Raw genomic sequence first — 21,673 nt, forward strand, 5'->3', positions numbered from 1 at the left:
TTATGAATTTTATCGTCATTGATGATTCACAGGCGCGGTTGCACTGTGGTAAGGCACGATGCTACTAACTCAAAAGGCCTGAGTTCGCAGTGAGTCTACCCTGTGGGTTCTGGGGCCTTCCTAGGGTCCACCCAGCCCCATAAATTAGGTACCGTTAATTGAGTAAAAATCTGGCGATCGAGCGTTATTCTGACAAACTCACCCCGTTGCACAACCGGTGCAAAACTTTTCTACAAAGTACTGAACCCATAACAAGTTGTAGCGGTACAGATTTTAATTTTGATTGCTGATTTATCTAATGCATTTATATAATAGAAGTAATATCAAAATTTGTTAAGATTATTCTTAAAGAAATTATCATTTGAACTCATTTTTTGTTTTTAAAGCATATTACTCAACCTATTTGAACTTCCTAAATTTAAAACAGATACTTCGAATCAGAAAAAATTAAAAATAATTTCAGATATTTTTTGTTGTATTCAGAAAAAATCTGGCAAACTTCAGTTTTTTTATTCCAAATTATAAAGCTCCCTGAAGTTTTAAAATTTACTACCCAAAATTATTTAACGAAAACAGGAAACCTTGGTTTTCTATCTCCGTCTGTCAAGGACGGTTTAATACGGAGGCGTTGTAGAAATACCACAGCTTTCCTTCCGAACCATGAGTAATCCGATTCTGAAATAATTCGTTCTTTGATGGACGTTAATTGAATATTACTTATTTGCGAGACTATGATAGATTTTTAAGTATATATATGTTTATAATTTTATTTTTGTTTATCATTTATATTGTCAAAAGGAAAAAGTATTCGGTTAAGAGAGAAAATATATTTAGAGATATGTAGGAAAATAATAGGGAAAAATGAAGAATATATTTTTAAAATACTTGAAAGACAAGAAATAAAAGAATAATATACTAAACATTGTAAAATTAATAATGTTATACCTATTAGTTGTAAGTTTAAACAGGTAATTTTTTTAATAGTTATAAGAATGATATGTATTTACAATATATACTATTCTGTGTAGTTATTTTTTATTCCTACTCCAAATGCCAGAGGTTTTTTTTTTTTTTTTAAATATAACAATTATAATTTCAGGACTAAAACAACTATTTCACATTTCTTTTTTCCTTCACTCAAGTACTCCAACTACCTCTTCTACCTCTCTACCTTTTCCGGAAATAATAAAGTTTTTTTGTTCGCTTTTAGATGAATAGTAAACGAGTGATCCACAAAATGTACACCGTGACAAGATCTCAAGTGAGGATTCGGCAAAGTTTAAACAGGAGCAATCAGATTCCGCTAGGTTGACTATTAATTACAACCAAACCTACGAACCAACATAGATCTAAATTTTAAGCACCATTGGAGGTTATTCTGTTTGTGCACAGGAGTGTGTGAATTCCTCAGCTATATAAAATATAGTAACATTACTTTACAGTAGTAAAAACAACAAAACGCCTTCTTTCTGACGGACGCAACCAACTCAGCTTAAGTAGTGAACCCCCTGAACTATGTTTGTAGAGAAAAAACCCCTTCTGCAAATTGAAGGGTTTAATGTTTGGTATAATTGAAGTATATGAAAACTTCGGGTGTGCTTTTGTCTGCATTTCACTTACAAACTTATTAAAAAGAAATATATATATACCTAATACATGCAGAATAAACAATGGATAACCTAAACATACGCAGGTGAGTAAAGATATCCTCATTAATAGTAACCTTAAAGGATAAAGTAAATATATAGTGTGAATAGGATTATAACGAAGAAGAATGTTAATTGATATCCTGGTTAATAAAAATGTAAATTTGATTGTTATAATAAAACATATATATTGTAGGGTATACAAAAATGAAATAATTCTTAAAACAGAAGATAAATTTAAAAAACATAAATGTACAACTGTTCGTTAGGCATTAGGGTAAGAATTAAAAGCAATCATAAGCCAATGAAAAATATTGAGGACTGAAGAAAAAAAAATCGAAAAGACGTTAAGTTTTTAAAGTAGATATGCAATAATTATCAAAGATTTGATAATTAAAAACAATCAATAATGACCGAAATTTAAAATTTGGGTATGAAGTAATGCAAAATATACAAAACGATTTAATATAGAATAGATAAATGTTAACGTCATAAAACTTAACATTACACTAAGTAATAAAAAAATGTTCTATTAAAAAAATATTTATAAATAACATCAAAAAAAAAAAAATTAATATATCAGCACATTTTGATAAATTAATTGACAATAAGAATTAATCGAAATGTTCAAGTAAATCATATCCATAGGGACTTAAAATGATCAAAATATCATTTCGTAGCTTAAACAAAATTATGTAATTTTGCGTTTTGTTTTTTGAAGTCAGTAGAATTACATATGAATGTTTACTCAAACTGGCAAAGGTAAAATCGAGTGACGAAGCTTTTAAGTAGGCAGATAAGAACTGTTTATTTCATAAAATATGACGAAATAGTCTATAAATAAAAACAGAGATTCAATAGGTTGGCTAAATGCATTTCGCATTAAAAATAATATTGGAATATTATTTATTGACTATAATTAATGAAGGAAAATGAACCGGGTGGTGGTCAAAAAAGGGTTATTAGTACAAAAACTATATAAAAACTACTGTATCTTATTTCATTTAGCCCTGATGAAGCCCTAGACTGTGTGACGAAACGTTAATGTGCTATTTCTAGTAATCTATTCTGACCGCCATCCAAGTCATGTTCAATCACTAATTGCTTAGGTCACTAATAAACTTCAAATATGGTAAAAACAAAAATAACGGGACTCACAATACAAATACAATCGATACAATACAATATACAATACAACTCTCAGCTTTGCCTAAAGATCTAACTCCGATAAGAATTAGGTTTCACTGCTCAATGCTTTCCTAATATAAACCTTAATAATAAATATATAAACCTAAAATGCACTGATCTGATGGTTCCTTAATCTTTAATAACTCAAATAAGTTTTAATTTCCCGTAGGAGGTAATTTGATTAAATAAGATAGTTTGGTAGAGCCCCAAACCTCAATTCTTTATGTCCAAATTGGTCTGATCATAGAATATAATATTTTCTGTGGTAAATGGGAAGTTTAGAGCGTTTGTCAAGTAGTAGTTGTAAGTGTAGTAATCAAAATCTAAGAGCAGATTCTTGTCGTTTCAGTCTGGTATGAAGATTCCAAGTAAGTCTCCTGTCAAGATGGAGTCCTAAGTAGTTAATCTGCTCAACAAGCATTAGTGGGATATTAAAAAAAGGTACTGGAGGACAAGAGGGTAGAGGTTTACGACGAAGAATAAACGTGATTTGGTGGAATTTGTTAGGATTTATTTTGATTCTCCAGTTGTGACACCATTCTTCAATGGAGGTTATGTGTGACTGTAGAGTTTGTGATGCAGTAGTAGAGTCCTGGTTTGTAGATAGTACACATGTGCCATGAGCGTATGTTGTTAGGACTGTGCTAGGGTGGGTTGAGAGAATGGTTCCTAAGTACTACCTTCAGGACCACAGACGGACTTAGAAAAGCGAGAGGAATAGGCTACGTTATAATTCACTTTAGAGGTTCTATCAGAGAGGTAGGAGCGGAATTAAAAGGGAGAGGAATTAACAAAGTCTATAGAGCAGTCCTGGATGCCAAACTATCAAAAGCTTGTTCAACGTCGAGAAATACCCACGTGGGATGTATGCGCTCCAATTTGGAAGATATGAGATCCACCACACGATGGCACTGTTGTATAGTAGAATGGGGTGTTCAAACTGATGGTCAGGAAAAACATGATATGAATCAAGGATTGGATAGAGGCGTTTTAATAAGAGTTTTTCTAGGATTATGCCCATATGACACAAGGAGGAGAGATATTCAAGTGGCTTGGAGGATTTGAAAACATTCGTCTGAAATTTATCGTCTGAAGCGAATTAATCACGGCAACGTTGTAGCACATAGATGGATACTGGGTATGAAATAGACACAAAACATAATTTCAATAAATTTTTTGTTTAAATTATTTTTTTGTTTTTAAAAATATATTTGAATTATTAGGATTGTTTTTTTTTTGGGTAACTTTAAAGATACACAGTCTTGGGGAGCAGAAATTGTTTTTGTTGTTTGGTAAGAATACAAAAGAACTAACATAAAAACCAATGTATCTCAAGTTATAACTTTGTGATATATCTGTGGGATAATAAAGTAGTCCCTGACGTGCTGCCGCTGAAGAGGAAGATGTACGTAGCGGAAGCGGGAGACCTATCGATCTCCAGAAATAACAGCGATCGCCGCGACGCAGAAGAGCCGCGGTGGGAGTGCGCACCCTTGCCCCAGTCCCGCCGCTCGCGAGGCTATATAAACATCTTGGGGAGTGGGGCAGCTTCCAGTCCTCTCCCAGCGCTCGCGAGGTTTACTATTCTTATTATATAATATTTTATATATTGGGAATACCCAGGCCCACAGCTGCCGCTCTTCATATTATTATTTTTCGTATCTCGCCGAAGAATCAAAAAAGAAAGAAGATGAGGCCACCACCATCACAGTTCGGTGCCGACATCACCAACACAGTGATGAACGACAATGTCGCCAAGATGATCTGCACCAGGTTAGCAGGGCGGGCTGTCATCCGCGTCGTCGGCCGATGTGACGAAGCCAAGGACAACAACAATTTGGGTGAGTACCTCTTGGATTCTGCTTCAGCTTCCGGTCTCCTAATGCTTACTTCCTATCATTTGTTGGTTCTTCGAAAGAAATTCGTTACTAAAATAAAACGTACAGAACACAGACCCCACAACAGGTTTGAAGTTGAAACGAATACATATCCAAAATATGATGATAAGAAGTTGGTTGAAAGATATAATTGCCTTGTATATATCTATAAACGGAACAAGATACACAAAGACATTGCTTCTGCTGACATCCTATTATGTTTTACTGATAAACGGGAGTTAGTGGCCAACTCATTACTGAAGGTATGAGGAACTAACATCGTTTCCTGTACGAATACCAATAAGTAACTCTCATTTACTCCCCTTACCAACTGACTTCATTTAATCATAATGATTTTAAAATAGTGCGTAACACCTTAATATGACCACATAAAATTTGAAAATATTTAATGACTAATGCTGGTTTAAATGAAATATAAAACTTGACAGATGGAACCTTCTTGTCAAAAAAGGATAGAAACAAGACGTTTTTAATGTAACGTTGTGGCAAAAATATAGATTTCTATCACCTATTGATAAATATTAGTCCCAATGACACATATATACATTATTAAATAAAAATAATAAGTAGCATGCAACGACGAATACTCAGAGGTCAATGTTCTCTGACTGTTATGTTTAAATCCCCGACCTAGCCAAGATCCGAAGGCAAGAGCTGGAAAGTGAGTGGACCCAATAACAACTATGATCGCTCAACACTCCCGTGTAACTTGGGTTGCGTAAGTCGTGAGGTTTCGTGAAATACTGACAAGTAATTAATTCTCATAAGATAAACCATGAGAAAACCTGTCTTATGTTTTAATCGGACATGGGAAATCGGAAGTGATGAGTTACATAGCTAAAAAAAAAATTTACTCAAGAATGTAACTAACGATTTACATAATTTTTATTACATATTTTACCAAAGAATTTAATGAAAACTTACATCTTTAAGGAGTATAAAGTATTTAAAAAATCATGACGAGGAATCTAAATTTTTATTAGCGACACATCAATGTTCATGACAGGCACGGGAACTGAATTATATCCATTACTAACATAAACAATAAATAAAAAATCTATGGCATAATAAAAGCGCAAATTCGTTAAAAATCACAAGAATTCAATAACCAATACAACATAAATATCCCAACACTTGATAAACATAATACTAAAGATTCAGGAAAATATGCTATAATTCCCTTAGTTTATGACTTGTGTTTGGTTAATTATCATAAGATGAACATAGCAAAAAAAAAAACGCAGGTTCTAATACAAAATATTAGTATTAAATCCTCGAATTTTCGATATATGATATAATAGCTTGACCATACTAAACGAATAAATAATAACTGAATTCAGGAAATGTCATTTCTCTGATACACGCGAAAGTACATTAGCAACTAAGCGAAAAAATAATCGTTTTGTTTTCATTTTTAATTGTTTATTTCTTGAAGTTCATAGATAATTTTTGTAATTCTTGGTTGATGGAGCTATAATGTGTGTTCTTGTAGGGCTTGGCATAATGGAGCTCCAGGATTGCATAGATAATTTTTGTAATTATTACTTTGTAAATTCAATCGTCATAATCGAAAGATTACGGATAAATAATTCGATTAAAGATAACATACAACAGTATTCATATTTTATGAAAATTAACAATTTTATTAAACTTTCTGTTTCCATTCTTAGCTATAAAATATCACATTGTTCTGCAACGTAAATTATCACCACTCAAAAGTTATTTCTCGGAAAATAACCTTTCAGGTTTGTCTTTGATGCAAATTATATCGCTTGAATTTCGCACAATTTATCATTGTTTTTTTATATCTTCACGGTGAATCATCAAGCAAATGTTTTCATTAGATTATTTTTATATGTTATCTCTTCACGTAACTAAAATTACAAATTTCAAGACCTAAACAATAATAATTGAGAAAAAATTACCATGTACGAGGTGAGAAAAAGAATCTTCTATTTCTAAAAGCAGTAAAATTTTTTTTTGAAATGCAAGATATTCATGGATATTTAGATTCTATTCTGCGTACTTGCGAAAATCCACTTGATTTTAATCCTGACATTTGTCGAAAGTACTTGAAAAGAAGGTGACCCTGAAGGCTTGTTATTTTATTTTTTATTTATTTATTTTTTTTTTTACAAAAATTGATTTTATGAGTTATCAATTTGCTAAGCATATTTATTAGTTATATTCAGAATAAAGAAATAGAATTAAAAATATTTTTTACTACCATAATAAACTATCAGTTACAATTAAACATAACTTTTATCTGTCGTTTTAATCTTTTTATGTAATATAGTTGAATATAATTTTTAAAAAATAAAATAAGTATAATATAGTTAAGAAGGAAATTAAAATAACCAAGAAATTTGGTTATCTTAACTGTTTTGTTCAATAAGGAAGTAAATAAATTGGAATCATAATTTATCTTTAACAAATTAAAAACCAAAATAAGTATTTCAAAACACTTTTCCAATTCAAAACGATATAGTTAATTATAAGGCGTATGACAGAGTGTAGAATAAGAAGAAATGATTACAATAGTAACTTCATGAAAAAAAATTATTTTTTTTTTTTTTTATGGTTTTATAAATATTTAAGAACGAACAGAAATATCGCTGAAAACTATGTAGACTATTTTCAAAAATAAATTATAATAAGTAAGAAATTAAAAGATTTATTGGTAGAAATTACCATTAATAATAACTTTCATAAAACTTTGAGAAAGATATAAGTGCGTCAAACAAGGCTTCAGAGTTAGTCCCGTTATAGTCCATTTGTACGCTCAATGGATATTTAGTACGCTTTCCATCTCGCTATTATTTCATAATGTTTTTCTTGATAATATTTGGTATAATGTATTACTGTTTTATAGAAAAACAGCTCAGTAAGTTTAATCATCTCTTTTAATTTTATAGAGAATTATTATTCGACGTTTAGAACGTTTATGGGTACATTTTCAAGTAAAATGGCCTTTCATATCATACTTTCCAATCTCACTGTGGATGAGAAATTTCGTACGCATGTTATAATACATTAAATATTTTACTTTGTTATGAATCAAAAATATTTTCTTTGATATATTTTTTAAAGTTCTTCGTTATATTAAGATTGACTGCTTTTTGTACTTTTATTTGCTGGACTTAGGACTATCTTTTTTTATAGAACTATCAACGTTAATATATCAAAACATAAAAATGTTATCTTAGATTTCAAGATTTTTTTTTTTTATTGGAGGATAAGAAAATATTTGAAGAATCTTATTACTTCTTTTTTTATTATAGTATCATAGTTTCCTGAACAGATAGCTGCATACTTCTTTTTTTATAATTATTTCCTTATTAAATATTATTTATTATTGTGCAATATTAAACAAATTGTTTGAGGAGCAGTTAAGAGAAGTAACTGTCTAAGTTGGACAGCTTGGATAGTAGCCAAGACACGTCTTTTTGAACTAAAATATACCTTCCTTAAACCTCTTTATTTATACTTGAAAATAAAGACAGAGCAACGAGAAATTTAATTATTTATTACTTAATTATTAGGCAGTAAATTAACTTCAATAATAATAACTTTAAAACTTCATTAACAGCAGGTATCGCATGTATTTTATGAAATTGCTATTTTAACATTTATCTTCTGTAATAATAAATACCAGATGATAATTTGCATTAATTGCATGAGAATGACCCTTTTAAGAAAATACGTGAGGCATCATTAATTGAAGATGTTGAACTCCAAATAACAAAACAGAACGTTTTATTTAATACAGCAACTTTTTTAATAAGATGTAAATAAGATATAAATAAGTGTTAAACGTGTAAATAATAAAGTTTACTTCATTTATTTTATTATGAAGCATTAATATTGTATCGATTTAAAAAAATTTCTAATGGTGGGAGGGGATTAAAAATATGAAGGTTAAGCATGAAAAAAAAAATGACCAATATTTAAAGAAAGCAAAGATACAGAAATCATCACTGCTGCATGGAATTATTGAAGTTACGAAAAATTACGTCATGATGGGAAAACCTCAAATTTGCTATCACATATATGAAAAATAAAAAAACAACTAAAGTACTGAATTTCTATTTTCACGGGGAGCTTTAATTTATTTTTTTTTTTTTTAAAATTGATTTTGTCTTATCTTATTTTTTTGCTTATATGTCTTATATGTAATCCTTCATCTAAATTAAAAATAAATCTTAAATTAAAAGCAAAAATTAAGAGGAGTTGAGTAACTTATCAGTAAGAGACATCTTAAGGTCGTTGAACACAAACAAAAGAGCCATAAAAGAAAGAAAAATAATTACCTATAGGAATTATACTGAGTACTTCCTATTTTCATTTTGCGTCTTAATTATTTTGTTTTGTTTTTCTTCAAAGAATCGATAACTAAATCGATAATTTATTCACTAATATGAATATATGAATACAATTTTTGTTACTAATATATAATTGATGAATGAACACAATCTTCCTTACTTAAATATGTTAGTTTATTTCATAGACGATAACGTTTTGGGGTTATCCTCCATCTTCAGGTTGCTAGAAAACAAATTTACATATTTAACATATGCTTACAACATTACACTATATCACATTATTCATTAAACTATTTACCTGATTAACTTTTTATATATAATTAACTCCTTATTTGTTATTTCATGCTAATATTAATTTATGAATAGTTTAATCAATAATGTGATATAGTGTAATGTTTGTAAGCATATGTTAAATTTGTAAATTTGTTTTCTAGCAACCTGAAGATGGAGGATAACCCCGAAACGTTATCGTCTATGAAATAAACTAACATATTTAAATAAGAAGGAAGATAGTGTTCATTCACCAATTTTATATTAATTTCTAGAAACTCTTCCAATAGATCATTAATTAAAAAAAAAAAAAACAATTTTTTCCTCTATACCTTGTAGTACAATAACTTATAAAGTAAAATAAAGCTTAGTTCGAGAATTATGGCTATACCTAACTCTTTCAAAGATTTTTAGCAATGAAAGTTCAGGTACTTACTTTTTAGTCAGGTTATAGTAATTATCATGACGCAAGTGATTAGTAAATTAACTATCATGACTAACGTATGTTTATTCTTTAACATTTAATAATTTAGTATAATTAATAAATATTTCTAGAATATAAAAAAAGAAAATATTATGGTTTATGTCAATTTATTTAGAAACGGAGGGAATCAATGTCGGAACAAACTCTTGTTAGGTTGATTAACTATATTGTTCGATTAAAACATTGTTTCCATATCTACAGTTCGTCTAGTTAAATATGAATTATGTATGTAATTTATATGTGAATATAAAAACACAAAATATGATTTAGTAGATAGTATTGGTCAAACTCCTTTTTAAATCATAAAATATAAAGCAATTAAGTTTATTTTACAATCCTTTAAAATTCTCTAAATAATTCAGCAATTTCATAAAACGCATTTCAAATGTCGCATGAAAAAACAGTGGTAGCCGTGACAAAGAAAGCTCTCGAAATTATAAAAAGATAAAGAGTTACACAATAGCTTTATGACATGAGAATCATCTCCAATTAAGAATGCCTCAATTATTTATTCTACGTGTTTTGTTTTTCCTCGGCGCATTTGGCAGGAAAGTGGAAAACATATACGCTAGTTATTTAGCCCAAAATTTTTTCTATAATCAATGTAGAGATGTTGTATCAATTATTACTTATTATTTACCCGTACTTGTTGTTTATTTTTATTTAAGTTAAAAATAACAGTTAGAAAACATTACATCTTCTTTATTTAATTTTAAGTTCAACTAAAAATTGGTGAATTAATACCTAAATATGATGAACTATTTAATGAAACAGCTAACTTTAAAAATAATACCTATTTAGCTCTGGCAGTAGAATAAATATGCTATTCCATATTGTGTTATTTTCTGATTTTTATTTCGTTTAGTTAGGTTTAAGGTTTTAATTTGGTTAGTAGCAGAGTTAGGAAAAAAGTAATTGCAATTACAATCACTGTAATTTGAAACTATGAAATGAAATTACAACATTCATTAATAATATAAACTACTTGATGAACCACTGTTATTGTAATAATGGTCCGATTACAATAGCTAGTTGAATCACGGAAATCGTAATTAAATTTGACTGTAAGTAGTAATTGCAATTTTTGCCCAACACTGGTTAATAGAGGTTGGCACTGTGCAATACTGGTTAGAGTTCAGATTTTGCTGTTTTTTAACATTAACTGCTAACTTTACAAAAGATTTTTCTTTTTTAATTTAAAGTTATTAATTTATTTATATTCTAAAATCAGCGTTCAGTAAAAAGTATTTAATTACAATTACTACTACACACTGAAATTTTAAATTTTAATTGGTAATTGCAACTTCTTGATGAACCACTGTAATTGGTGCCCGCAACTACAATTACAGCGGTTGAAATTATCAATTACAATCAAATATAACTGCAATTAATTTTTGCCTAACACTGCCTTAAATTTAACAGTAATATTTGTTTTAATTTTTGGTCCGACTAAATATCTTTTCATTTCAAACTTTGTGTTATCATTTTAAGTAACTGTTAAAATAGAGCTACTACATTAATTACTCATTTATTCTGTTAATATTTAACAGTTATTTTGCTTAACTTCTAACATAGCAGGGTGGCTAGTTGCAATGTCGCAATAATTTAATTATCAGTTCCTTATTGACTAATGTGGAATTATAAGGTTCAATTGATTACTCAAATTAATTCTTTAAAGCCACTAATAATTCTTTAATATATACCTTTAATAAATTAAATTAAAAACCCTTTGCCTGATTAATTACAATTCTGAATGTTTCTTTTTTAAAATAATAATAAAATTATTAATAACAATTTCAACTGCTTATTAAAATTACTGATTAACAGAAACAGATAATTTTTCTGAAGACTCGATTTTAAAGTTAAAGTTGCTTTAGGTGTAAAGCCCAATGTCACAATGTTTCAAAAGTAATTCTCACGAATTTTCCCATCAATTTCGACTAGTTAATATATGATAATGGCAAGTGAGAAGCAAGTAGCATTACCTTAGCTAATCACATCGTGCATGGATTCTAGCCATTATTACTGAATCGTGGACGACCACTTAAGACCCCTTCACTTGACCGGGCGTAGTTATTATCCATTATACAATTCGATTCCTTGTAAGAAAGTCTTAAATTATACATATTAATCCGACGGTTCGCTTCTTATTTACATTGAATCGAAAAGGTGCTGGCCATTGTAGTTAACCTCTTCGGCTACCGAAAGTCAAGCAAGTAGGGTGAAGATTTCGAAAAATCAAGGACCATCAACGAAAATTAGTTTATTAAATCATTTCAAATTTAGAAAATTCTATCAAGTAAGCGTTGGACTAGTAGAATAGATTAAATTTTTTTCTTAGTAAAAATATATTCTGTGATTAGTAATAATCCAAATATAATTTTTATTTTTTAGTATAGACGTTTTCAATAATAGTTTTGTTTATTTTTCTTTGTGGAGTAAAGTGAGAAGCGAGAGTGGAGTACTTTACCCCATTGTCAGAAACGTTAAATTTTCGTACAATAAGGCTAGCCTTGACTAAAGAAAATATAAAGTTCTTAATCAGCCAACAGTCAAAAATGTTTGTTAAATTTTCCTGCCCAATTTTAAATATAAATTTAGAATTAACAAAAAAAATAAAAATCAAGCTTTTTTTAAGAAGATAACTTAGTATTATTGTATCAAAATTATTCAAGTAGTAATGCACTCCATTCATAAAAAATTATGAATGAAAATAGCAGATTTATCAACCATCACAAAAAATAGAAGATGATCAGGATTGCGGCCAAGAAAGCAAAAGAACGATGTTCAACTATTTATTAATGATCAACATTTAGATTCTTCTTTTTTTTTTACGGTGTTATATATTACTGTTTTTTATTTTAATTATATATTACTGTATTTTTATTACTGTCTCATATTTAGTGACAATGGTAATAGGGATCATACAGCTCATTCACACCATATTTATAAAATAAAAAATAGAAGAAAAAAATAATAAAAAATAAACTAAAATAAAAATAATATCATAAACACAATGATTCCTGAGGCATTTATTAACAGATAAATTTAAATTGACAGTTGAGCTTATTGGTTCTTCCCCCATTTTATAAGTATTAATTTATATAAGTATACTTATATATTTTAGAGACAAATATTTTTGGGTCTTTTTTACTGATTTTCTTGCTTTTTTTATTAACATTTTTCATCCACGAGAGTTGAGTAACCCCAACTGACTATCATGAAATCACTTCGCAGTTTTTAAATAAAAACCAATTTTTTCTGTGTGACTCCTCTCATGTTTTTTTTAACCAGTAGAGACTTCAATTTATGTTTTATGATTCAAGACTAAGCTGAAATATATTCTTGATATAAAATATCTCTCAAAAGCTAATTAAATGAAAGTATATAAAATAAATTATTGTTTTCCCCAACTCTAATGTACTCTCTACTATGTTCTGTAGGGATACTCAAAACGTATAATATCGCAAAAATTTATTTGATTTCTAAAAAACAATAAAGGGGGAAGGACGATGGATATTGTCGTAGGTTGTTTCGGAAGGATGTGGTATGACCGCAAGGCCGGCGATGTGTGGCTTGCTAGGATCTGGGTGACTTTGACAGATACAGAATGTAGTAGAGGTTTAGTGGTTAAGAAGATCTAAGGATGATATAGCGGTTGGATGGAAGTGCTGAAATCGTTCATGGCCCTGGAATCATTCTTTTTACAAAAAAGAACTTAATGCAACAGTATTAAAATTATTTTTAATCTTGCATTTACAGTCCACATACTTTTTTAAAATCTTCTTAAGAATCAGGATTCTCGTATTTAATTATATAACTTGAGTAATTAATAATATCATTATAACAATAGTAGGCTTCCTAATTAAATAATTGCAAAACAAACGATTACATATCTTGAAGACCACAAGCTTGAGGAAGTTGCATGCGGATAATGAAGGCAAAATAACCGACAATGCCTTTGGGAGGGGCAACGCTTAAGTGATTGAGTATCGCATGATCCTCTCCGTTGGGGAAAAGTAGATCAAGTCAAAAGTAAATTAGGTTATGGGATGGGATTGTAAACACTCAGGCTTATCTAAAAAATTATGTGTATTAAATAATATGCAGCCTTAGATTAAGCTTTATTTTCTAACTATTGTTTAGAAAAATTTAATATACGAGTGAGGCACTAGGAAATAGTAATTTTTATTCATACGGTCATAAGCCAAATACGTGCATTACTTTGCTCCTTAGGAGATTAAATTATTCAATTAGTGTTTATGAGTGTGGCACACTATTGGTAGTCAAAGGCGCAAGAAAGCTGGGAGGGAAGAAGGAAAGGTTTACCATCCGATTGGTGGCTCCAAAGTTCAGTTGAAAAATAATCAGTTAGGTTTCCTAATATTTTATTAATTCCTTTGTTATTCTTTGTTAAACATGCTTTCAATTTTTGTTGCAAGATTGATTATTCTAGAGGAATAAAGGTATGTGGTCCCTAAATTGTTCATATTCTATCAGTGATTAAAACCTTTTCGGATTGAGTAAAATGTTTTCTTTATATATTTTATTTCTATTATTTTATCCTACTTTCATGTCAAGAGAAAAATGTAAAAAAAGGTTGAAAAAAGATTAGTCTTTTCCAAGGGACTTTCAAACAAAGATATTTTTTAAATTTAATCTTATATGTTTTGAGTCGTTCTTTTCTTAGATCATGACAGCCTTAAATTGTACCAGATATTGATTCTTAAGTGTTTACAATGAATTATATAAATAAGTGCAAAGTCTCTGTAAGTAACATTGAACATTTTTCCATTTGAAACAATATATAAATAGAAAAAAATCAACATAGTACGACATAACGGGTTTTTTCACTTTGATTTATACTCTAATGAAACTGAGGTGTACAAACCTTTCTGACTTCTGTGAGAGGGACATAAATTCAGCGTATCGAAATAAGTCTGAAATCTGGTCAAACAAGTTAAATACTTTTATGGTACCTTTTACAAATTAGTTTTGTTAAACTATAATATAATACCTCAACATTACTCAATAACATGTCTAGAAGGATTAAGAATGAAAATCAGTCGAACGATTGTGGAAATTGGCTACAGTATACGGCTCAAATGTGACAAAGCTAATACATAGCAATCACAGGGGAGCCAATTTCCGGTACGATTCAGTTCAGTCAACCCTTTTCCGTGGGAGTGTCGTACCGAATTTCCCGAGGGCTTTCCTTATTCCCAAAAGCTTTCCAAGGATTGTTTTGTGAATTACCGATGCTTGGAGAAAAGTTGCGGTTAACGACTGTGACGACGTCGGATAATTGAATCAGATGTTAAATGTTCTGTGAAGGGATGTTCGAAACAGTGGAGGTAGGTACTTGAAGTGTTTAGTACAGCTAGGATCATACGAATTGCTCGCTTAATATCGATACAAGAGTGGTTGCATAATTAAAAATGGCCCTTTATATTGAAAAACAATAAATAGATCAATATAAAATATCAATTTGTAGAATTTCTCTATTACATTTAATAATGATAATTAAGTAATTAATTCTATACCACTAAAACAAATGTAGGATCTTGGGGTCAACTAGACTAGCCAATACAGGGCATATTTTAAGGATTTCCGCTGAGCGAGACAGTGAAAGTTCTGTCGGGTGTTTGCAAAAGTCAGAAAACAAGACTTTTAAGCCATATTATAATAGCATTGAAGTTTTTTACTTTTCTTCTTTCCTCACGTTGATTATCGTTTACAATTTTTACAGGTTTGATTTAAAATAAAAACTGGCACTGACGGCTAAAGAAGCGTTGACTGAACCGCTAAATGTTAGTAGTGCAATGGTACACTGGATCCAGTTTTGGAGAAATAAAAAAATATGTATAACTTTTTTCCATGAAATATATTTATAAAAATAAAAATTTATATATATTTTCCTTTGTCAAATACGACTGAGAAAGAAAATCTTGGAGTTTTTAATCAATCCATGTGTCCTTAAAAAATTCTTAAATTATGCGGACTTCTCTCCTTTAAACACGCAATGAATTTTTTAATTAAAATGTTATCTTCCTCTTTTGCGTGTCAACGTACTGTTTTCAATATTTCCATCTAATCTATTGAAATCAGACTTTTTATTGGGGTCGAAATTTCGCACCATCTAAACCGCGTTTCAAGTCATTAGTATTGTATGATGAAATAAAAAGTCCTTTGTATGTTAAAACAAGAGCAAATTCTATTCAAGAAACATTAAAAAAAATCTTAAATATAAATTTATTTTTCATATAGTTCTAAATAACAGATTGATAATTACTAAACGTTTAAATATTTAAAGTATTTTTAAATTAAGATAGATTTCAGTTTTGTATTTCTTTCTCACCAAAACCCGACTTTATCCTTAAATTAAAGGACTTTATTATAAATTAATGGAGAACGGCCTTTTTAACATTCCTTGATTCAAATCTCTATTGGTATCTTCCCACAATATCCAAATTATTTTTGCTACTTTAATGAATGATGTGGGTTGCTATAATATTAGCAAATCTATCAAGGACCTAGGATAAATATAATTTTAATGGCTATAATCAGAGAGCATGAAGAAACAATGGTATAATAGTAGTTACGTCCATCCTATGAAATAACCAAGTTCCGTTATGTGGAACTTGGAGGCTTACGTAAGTATTGTGAAATTATTAATTGATGAGGATAATTCAAGTTAATTAATTAAATCAATTTATGCATTAAACATATATTAAAATTTTACAGAACAACAGAGCAGTACATAACATAAAATAACCAGGTGATTTTCGCCTGGTGCTGTAATGTGACAGTGACTGTGAGTAGCAACAAACTTGGAGAAAGGGGGAAGTTTTAAAATAAGGTTTAAAATCACGTTTTAGGCTTCAATTTTTTTTTTTAAATCCAGCCAGGACCCCCACTCAATTCGAATATACCTACTACTATATTTACCAACCTATGACATTTACCTATCTATATGCTTATTACATTTATCTACATGACTATTCTATTTACTGAACTACCTATTACTCGCACCGCATACCTATTGTTCGCATGAATATATTATAAGATATTAAAAAACTGAAGTGCAAGTATGGGGGGGGGGGGGCTTGTTTATTTTATTTTTTCATCTGAAATTTATTAGGAAAATACTGAAAACCTGTAACAATAAAATAATTGGTATATTACTACTGGATATCTTGCCCATTTAGGTGAGTAAGAATCCCCTCCGATTTGGGAATGTCCAACCTGTTCAAGGTTCCGGGGATAAAAATAATCCTGATGCTTTTTAAAGTTAATTGTACTGAACGATTAAATCCAGCATGACACCCTTGATCTTCAGTTTCACTGCCGAAGTGATTACGGAACTGTCATCTATGCAAATACCTGCTGATGAAACAGAAATAATTTTTCAGCCAGTAACTTTTAAAATTAATATATTCATTATACCTGTTCATTTGTCTAGTGAACTTGGAATGGATAACTAATTTTAGTATGGTTTAACTTAGACTTGGAAATACCTTCTGCTCCTTAGCCATAGCACCGGAATTCTCGTTTTCGGGCACTATCCATATTATTAGAATAAAAGTAAGTGTTTCTGTCCAGAATAATTATCATTTTTTAATTACAAACTAATAATTAACTGCTTAAAATATTTCAGCAAATGAAAAAAAAAAAATCAGAGGAATAGAATTGGTTGTTATTCTATGTTCTTACATTGAATAACAACTAATTCCTCCCCCTCATCCTATTATGTTAAAGCGACCCCATCCAAGATTTCGCTATTGGCCTCAGAATTCTTGCTTTGCTGCAGTTTTCACTGATTACAAAGTTTAAGACCACTCGCTAAAACTTCCTTTTATAGTTGCGGATGTTTTCGCTCCGTACTCTTGAGGGACACAGCTGGTGAACAGAAAATTACCCCCGGATGAGAAGAGAAGGTTTAAGACCCTAGATGGAAGGCATAAGGTAAGCCAGGGGCAGCTCTTTGTGAGACCGTCCTTCGCGATATCCCTCCCTCCCTCCTCATCTCTCTCTCTCTCTCTCTTGGTACACTGGCTGAGTCAGCGCTCTTCGCACGCACGAGGAAACGGAACAGCCTTTTAACTTGCAATTCTTCAACTGTCCCGCATGCCGGAAAGGATTGCTTTGTGATGCCGCCTTGTACAGTTAACTAGTTATTCTTACATCTCTAGATCCTCCAGTAATTGTAAAATAATATCAATCTTTCATTAGCGGCGTACTATACACTCCACAACTAATCTGACATATAATAATGTTCTATACCGTATTATAATACAGTATAAAGTCTAGAAACTTAAATTCAAAACAAAAAATGCGACGCGGCGTACGACTCCGGCGTATTGCGGGCAAGTGCCTAAGAGGCGTCCACGGAAGACATTACGACTCGATCTAATGAACCTAAAATTCCAAAAAATTGGCCCAACAATCTTATATTTCTAATAATATTTTAATTCATTTTACAATAATTAACTTACTTACAACTTAATCCATAAGAAATGTTGAATTTCTGTAACCCCTTTTGACAAAAATAAAATCTGAAGCATTGTGATAAAATTGATTTTCACAGACTTGAAACCATGAGACCGAATGAAGCACCTGTTGACATTGTGATGTTCAGGGGGGCAGGGAAAGTGGACACGTGTGAGAGCCCACGGCTTCCTGAATAATGACCGCTTCCCGTATACTTTTCTACTGCCTCTAAGATCGGCCAACTTGTTGCACTCAAATTACTCACAGTAAGATTGCATTTCGAATTTCCGCCACAAACATAGAATTATATGTGAAGGTAAACATTTCTAGATTGTATGAGGATAATCGTCCGGGTGACGGTAAATAAAGGTATCAAAATGGTAAAAGAAAACTATTTATAGTACTATTTGGTATTAATAATTATTATCTATTTATTTATTTAATATTTTATAACTATATGTTTGGTTTTATGAATTATTTATTTAGTTTATAATAAATAGTTTTCTTTAACTGTTTTGATACCTTTATTAAACGCTACCTCCTACAATCTACTTGCAAGTTTTTGACATCCGGTGTAACAGATTATTTTATTCTGTATTAGAATATTTTATTATATTATATCTAAGAACATAAAATATTCTATAATACTATATAATAGTATAAATAATAAGCATCTTTTTGATTAAAAATATATTTTCCTGTAATTTTTTTTTTATTTTTACTCTCTTCCTGGTCATTTCTGACATACGGAGGGGGGGGGGCGTCAATAGGTTACCACCCTATTCTAACCAATTTCGGTTAAGTTTTCATTTTGTGGAACTGTCACAGAAATAAAAGTCAATCCCCCAGGCCGGATTCGAATAGGCGGCACTGTAGACATGAACTAGTCAAATTTGGTAGTTTTACTTGTACGGCTACGAAGGCCCCTATTTTTCCGTTATATCAAAAATCGAAATTTTAGAAGAAAAAAGTTTCTATTAAGAGGTTAAAGAGGTCATGATTCAATTCTTAGGCCTATAGATAGACCCCTCCTTGATACATGACAAAACATTTCTATTTATAAAAAGAGTTTTTTTAGGAATTTCTAGAAGTTCATAAAAAACTGGAACTGGAAATATCTACCAGATACAGGTCAGTATGTGGAGCAACACCTAATCTAATTGAGTGAGACCATCTTCTACCACTTAGCGTTAACTGTTCATCATTTCGTCTCTCAATAGATCCTACTGTTTGCAGAAAACTGGATCACATTAAACCGATTCGAGTAGTTGGGGTTATTTCGTAAAGATCCCTGATATCAATCATAGGTTCGGGAAATATTTTTAACTTTTATTGCATAAATTATAACAACAATATTAATTAAATATTGGAAGATTAATATATCTCTACTTGTTCTTTAAGATATGTTGTTTAGTATTGAGATAGTTGTAAAATTTTGAGAAATAAGACCGCACCAAAAGTACGCGGAAAATCTTAATATCAGTTACCTCATTTCCTTACGAACACATTGCACAAGTAGGTTAATGTAATCTGATCTTTTCTCACAGATGATGAGCCCATGGAATGTTCCGTTTTTCAATAATGAAACATAATTCCCATAGTATTAAATATTAAATAATACATTTCGTAACCAGTGTTGAATAAAGACTACGATGAAATGTTGAGCTGGAATATTTGAGCTGTTCGAAATCAAAAATTAAGTCTACATGATAAAAAATTGATAAAGTTTTTGACAAAAATATAATTTATTTTGGTACTTAGCAGTAGACCTTTCTAATTAAATTTATTATTTCCTGTTCATACATTTCCAATAGAATTAGAATAAATGTTCTTTATTTACAGACAGACAGTTTTATATTTTTAGATACTTATTCTTTTAATTACTACAATTATTATTCTTGTGAATTTTATTTTATTTTTAAAGTTATTAATATCATAAGTTTTTTTAATTTCTGTTTATGGGCTTAGAAGATATTCTGATTTATCATTTTTTTTTGTTACTCTAAGGCTCTAGTACCCATCCAATTGTTTTAATAGTATTATTTTAACTAATAATACGAAGTGCCAAAAATAATTTCTTTAAGAATACTACGTCATTACAATTTATAATGTAAACAGAGCATATTCTACGAGTAAGTTCCAAAGTTAACTTAGAATTTACTCTTCCAATCTTAGCTCAATATAATTCAGTTCTTGTCGTAATTGCTTGATTGGAGTGAAAGTTGGTAACTGTATACTCTAAGTTAGTAAAGTTGATCCGAGGATAACAAAGTTAACAGACTAAAGAAACTTAATCAGTCGGGGTTCAATTAAGGCGTGCTGTAGTGAATTCAAGCCCTGTTCAACTGGATCCTTGTAACTTGTCAGCAATTTTAGATGCTAACAAGAAAAGAATTTATATGTTCATATTTGATAGAGGCGGTACCTGAACCAAATAAACCAAAGTTGTCGTGAATTTAATGTTTTCCTTGACTTATGTTTATGGTATTATACCAATTAAATGGTATACAAGAAAACCCACCTATATCTGAACCCTGTTTCATAATTTAGTCTAATACTTAATATTGGTTCATAAATATTAGTGTACAAACTACTAAATATAAGCACCAATATTTTTTGTATAATAATAGGGATAATTAGGGAGGGCATTGGCACCGTGGTAAGGCACTATGCAAGTCCAAGGACACGGGTTCGAATCCGGCTAGGCAGAAAATTGTTTTGTTTCACTGTAGCCCTGAGTCAACCCTGTGGGTTCTGGAGCTCTCCCGGAGTCCACCCAGCCTCATAAATTAGGTACCCTTAATTGGGTAAAAAACTGGCGGACGAGTGTGATTCTGACCAAATCACCTCCTTGCACAACTATTGGTCTAATAGTACTACCTAGTAACAGTAAAGTACTCCACTCATAACCCTTCATTGTTTATAGCGGTACAGATTTTAATTTTAATTTAATAGGGAAAATTATCCGTGTTGTTAAAGGAGTCAAAAAGCACAAAAGTACAAGGAATCAACTAGTCAGTAAATTTTTTTTTTTTTTTTAAATAAAAGAATTTATTTCATAAATATTAATCTTTTTTTTATTTATTTAATGAAATTTACATCTGTAAAAAATAATAAATAAATATGTAGAATGGAATATTAATCTAAACAATATATATTTCACATTGCTTCAGATTACACTTTAATACAATTCAATTTTCTTTTCTACTTGTTACATATCAGCTGTGTTTTACATTTTGGTAAAAAACGAACAGAAAGAAAAAAACCAAGAACAGTTTAAAAATAAAATAAAATACAGATCGTTGTTTTTTAACAGCGATATATATCAGGATCTCTCTATGTTTACATTTACGAGTTATTATTTTTATATAATTT

At 30.2% G+C, this 21,673-nt stretch overlaps 1 protein-coding gene across 1 annotated transcript in view; it reads left to right on the forward strand.

The window, feature by feature from the left end:
* The first annotated feature begins 4,373 nt into the window (after positions 1–4,373).
* The window catches only part of Sclp (leucine rich repeat containing protein 20 sclp), a 60,294-nt gene continuing 42,994 nt past the window's right edge, over positions 4,374–21,673 (forward strand). Inside the window, exon 1 of the mRNA XM_014431855.2 lies at positions 4,374–4,675. Within this exon, the coding sequence (XP_014287341.1) occupies positions 4,525–4,675 (151 nt within the window). The 5' untranslated portion in view covers positions 4,374–4,524. The remainder of the gene's footprint in view (positions 4,676–21,673) is intronic.

This window comes from Halyomorpha halys, unplaced genomic scaffold (genome assembly GCF_000696795.3).
Source record: "Halyomorpha halys isolate HHAL.00 unplaced genomic scaffold, Hhal_1.1 Scaffold1010.1, whole genome shotgun sequence".
Taxonomy (NCBI): Eukaryota; Metazoa; Arthropoda; class Insecta; order Hemiptera; family Pentatomidae; genus Halyomorpha; species Halyomorpha halys.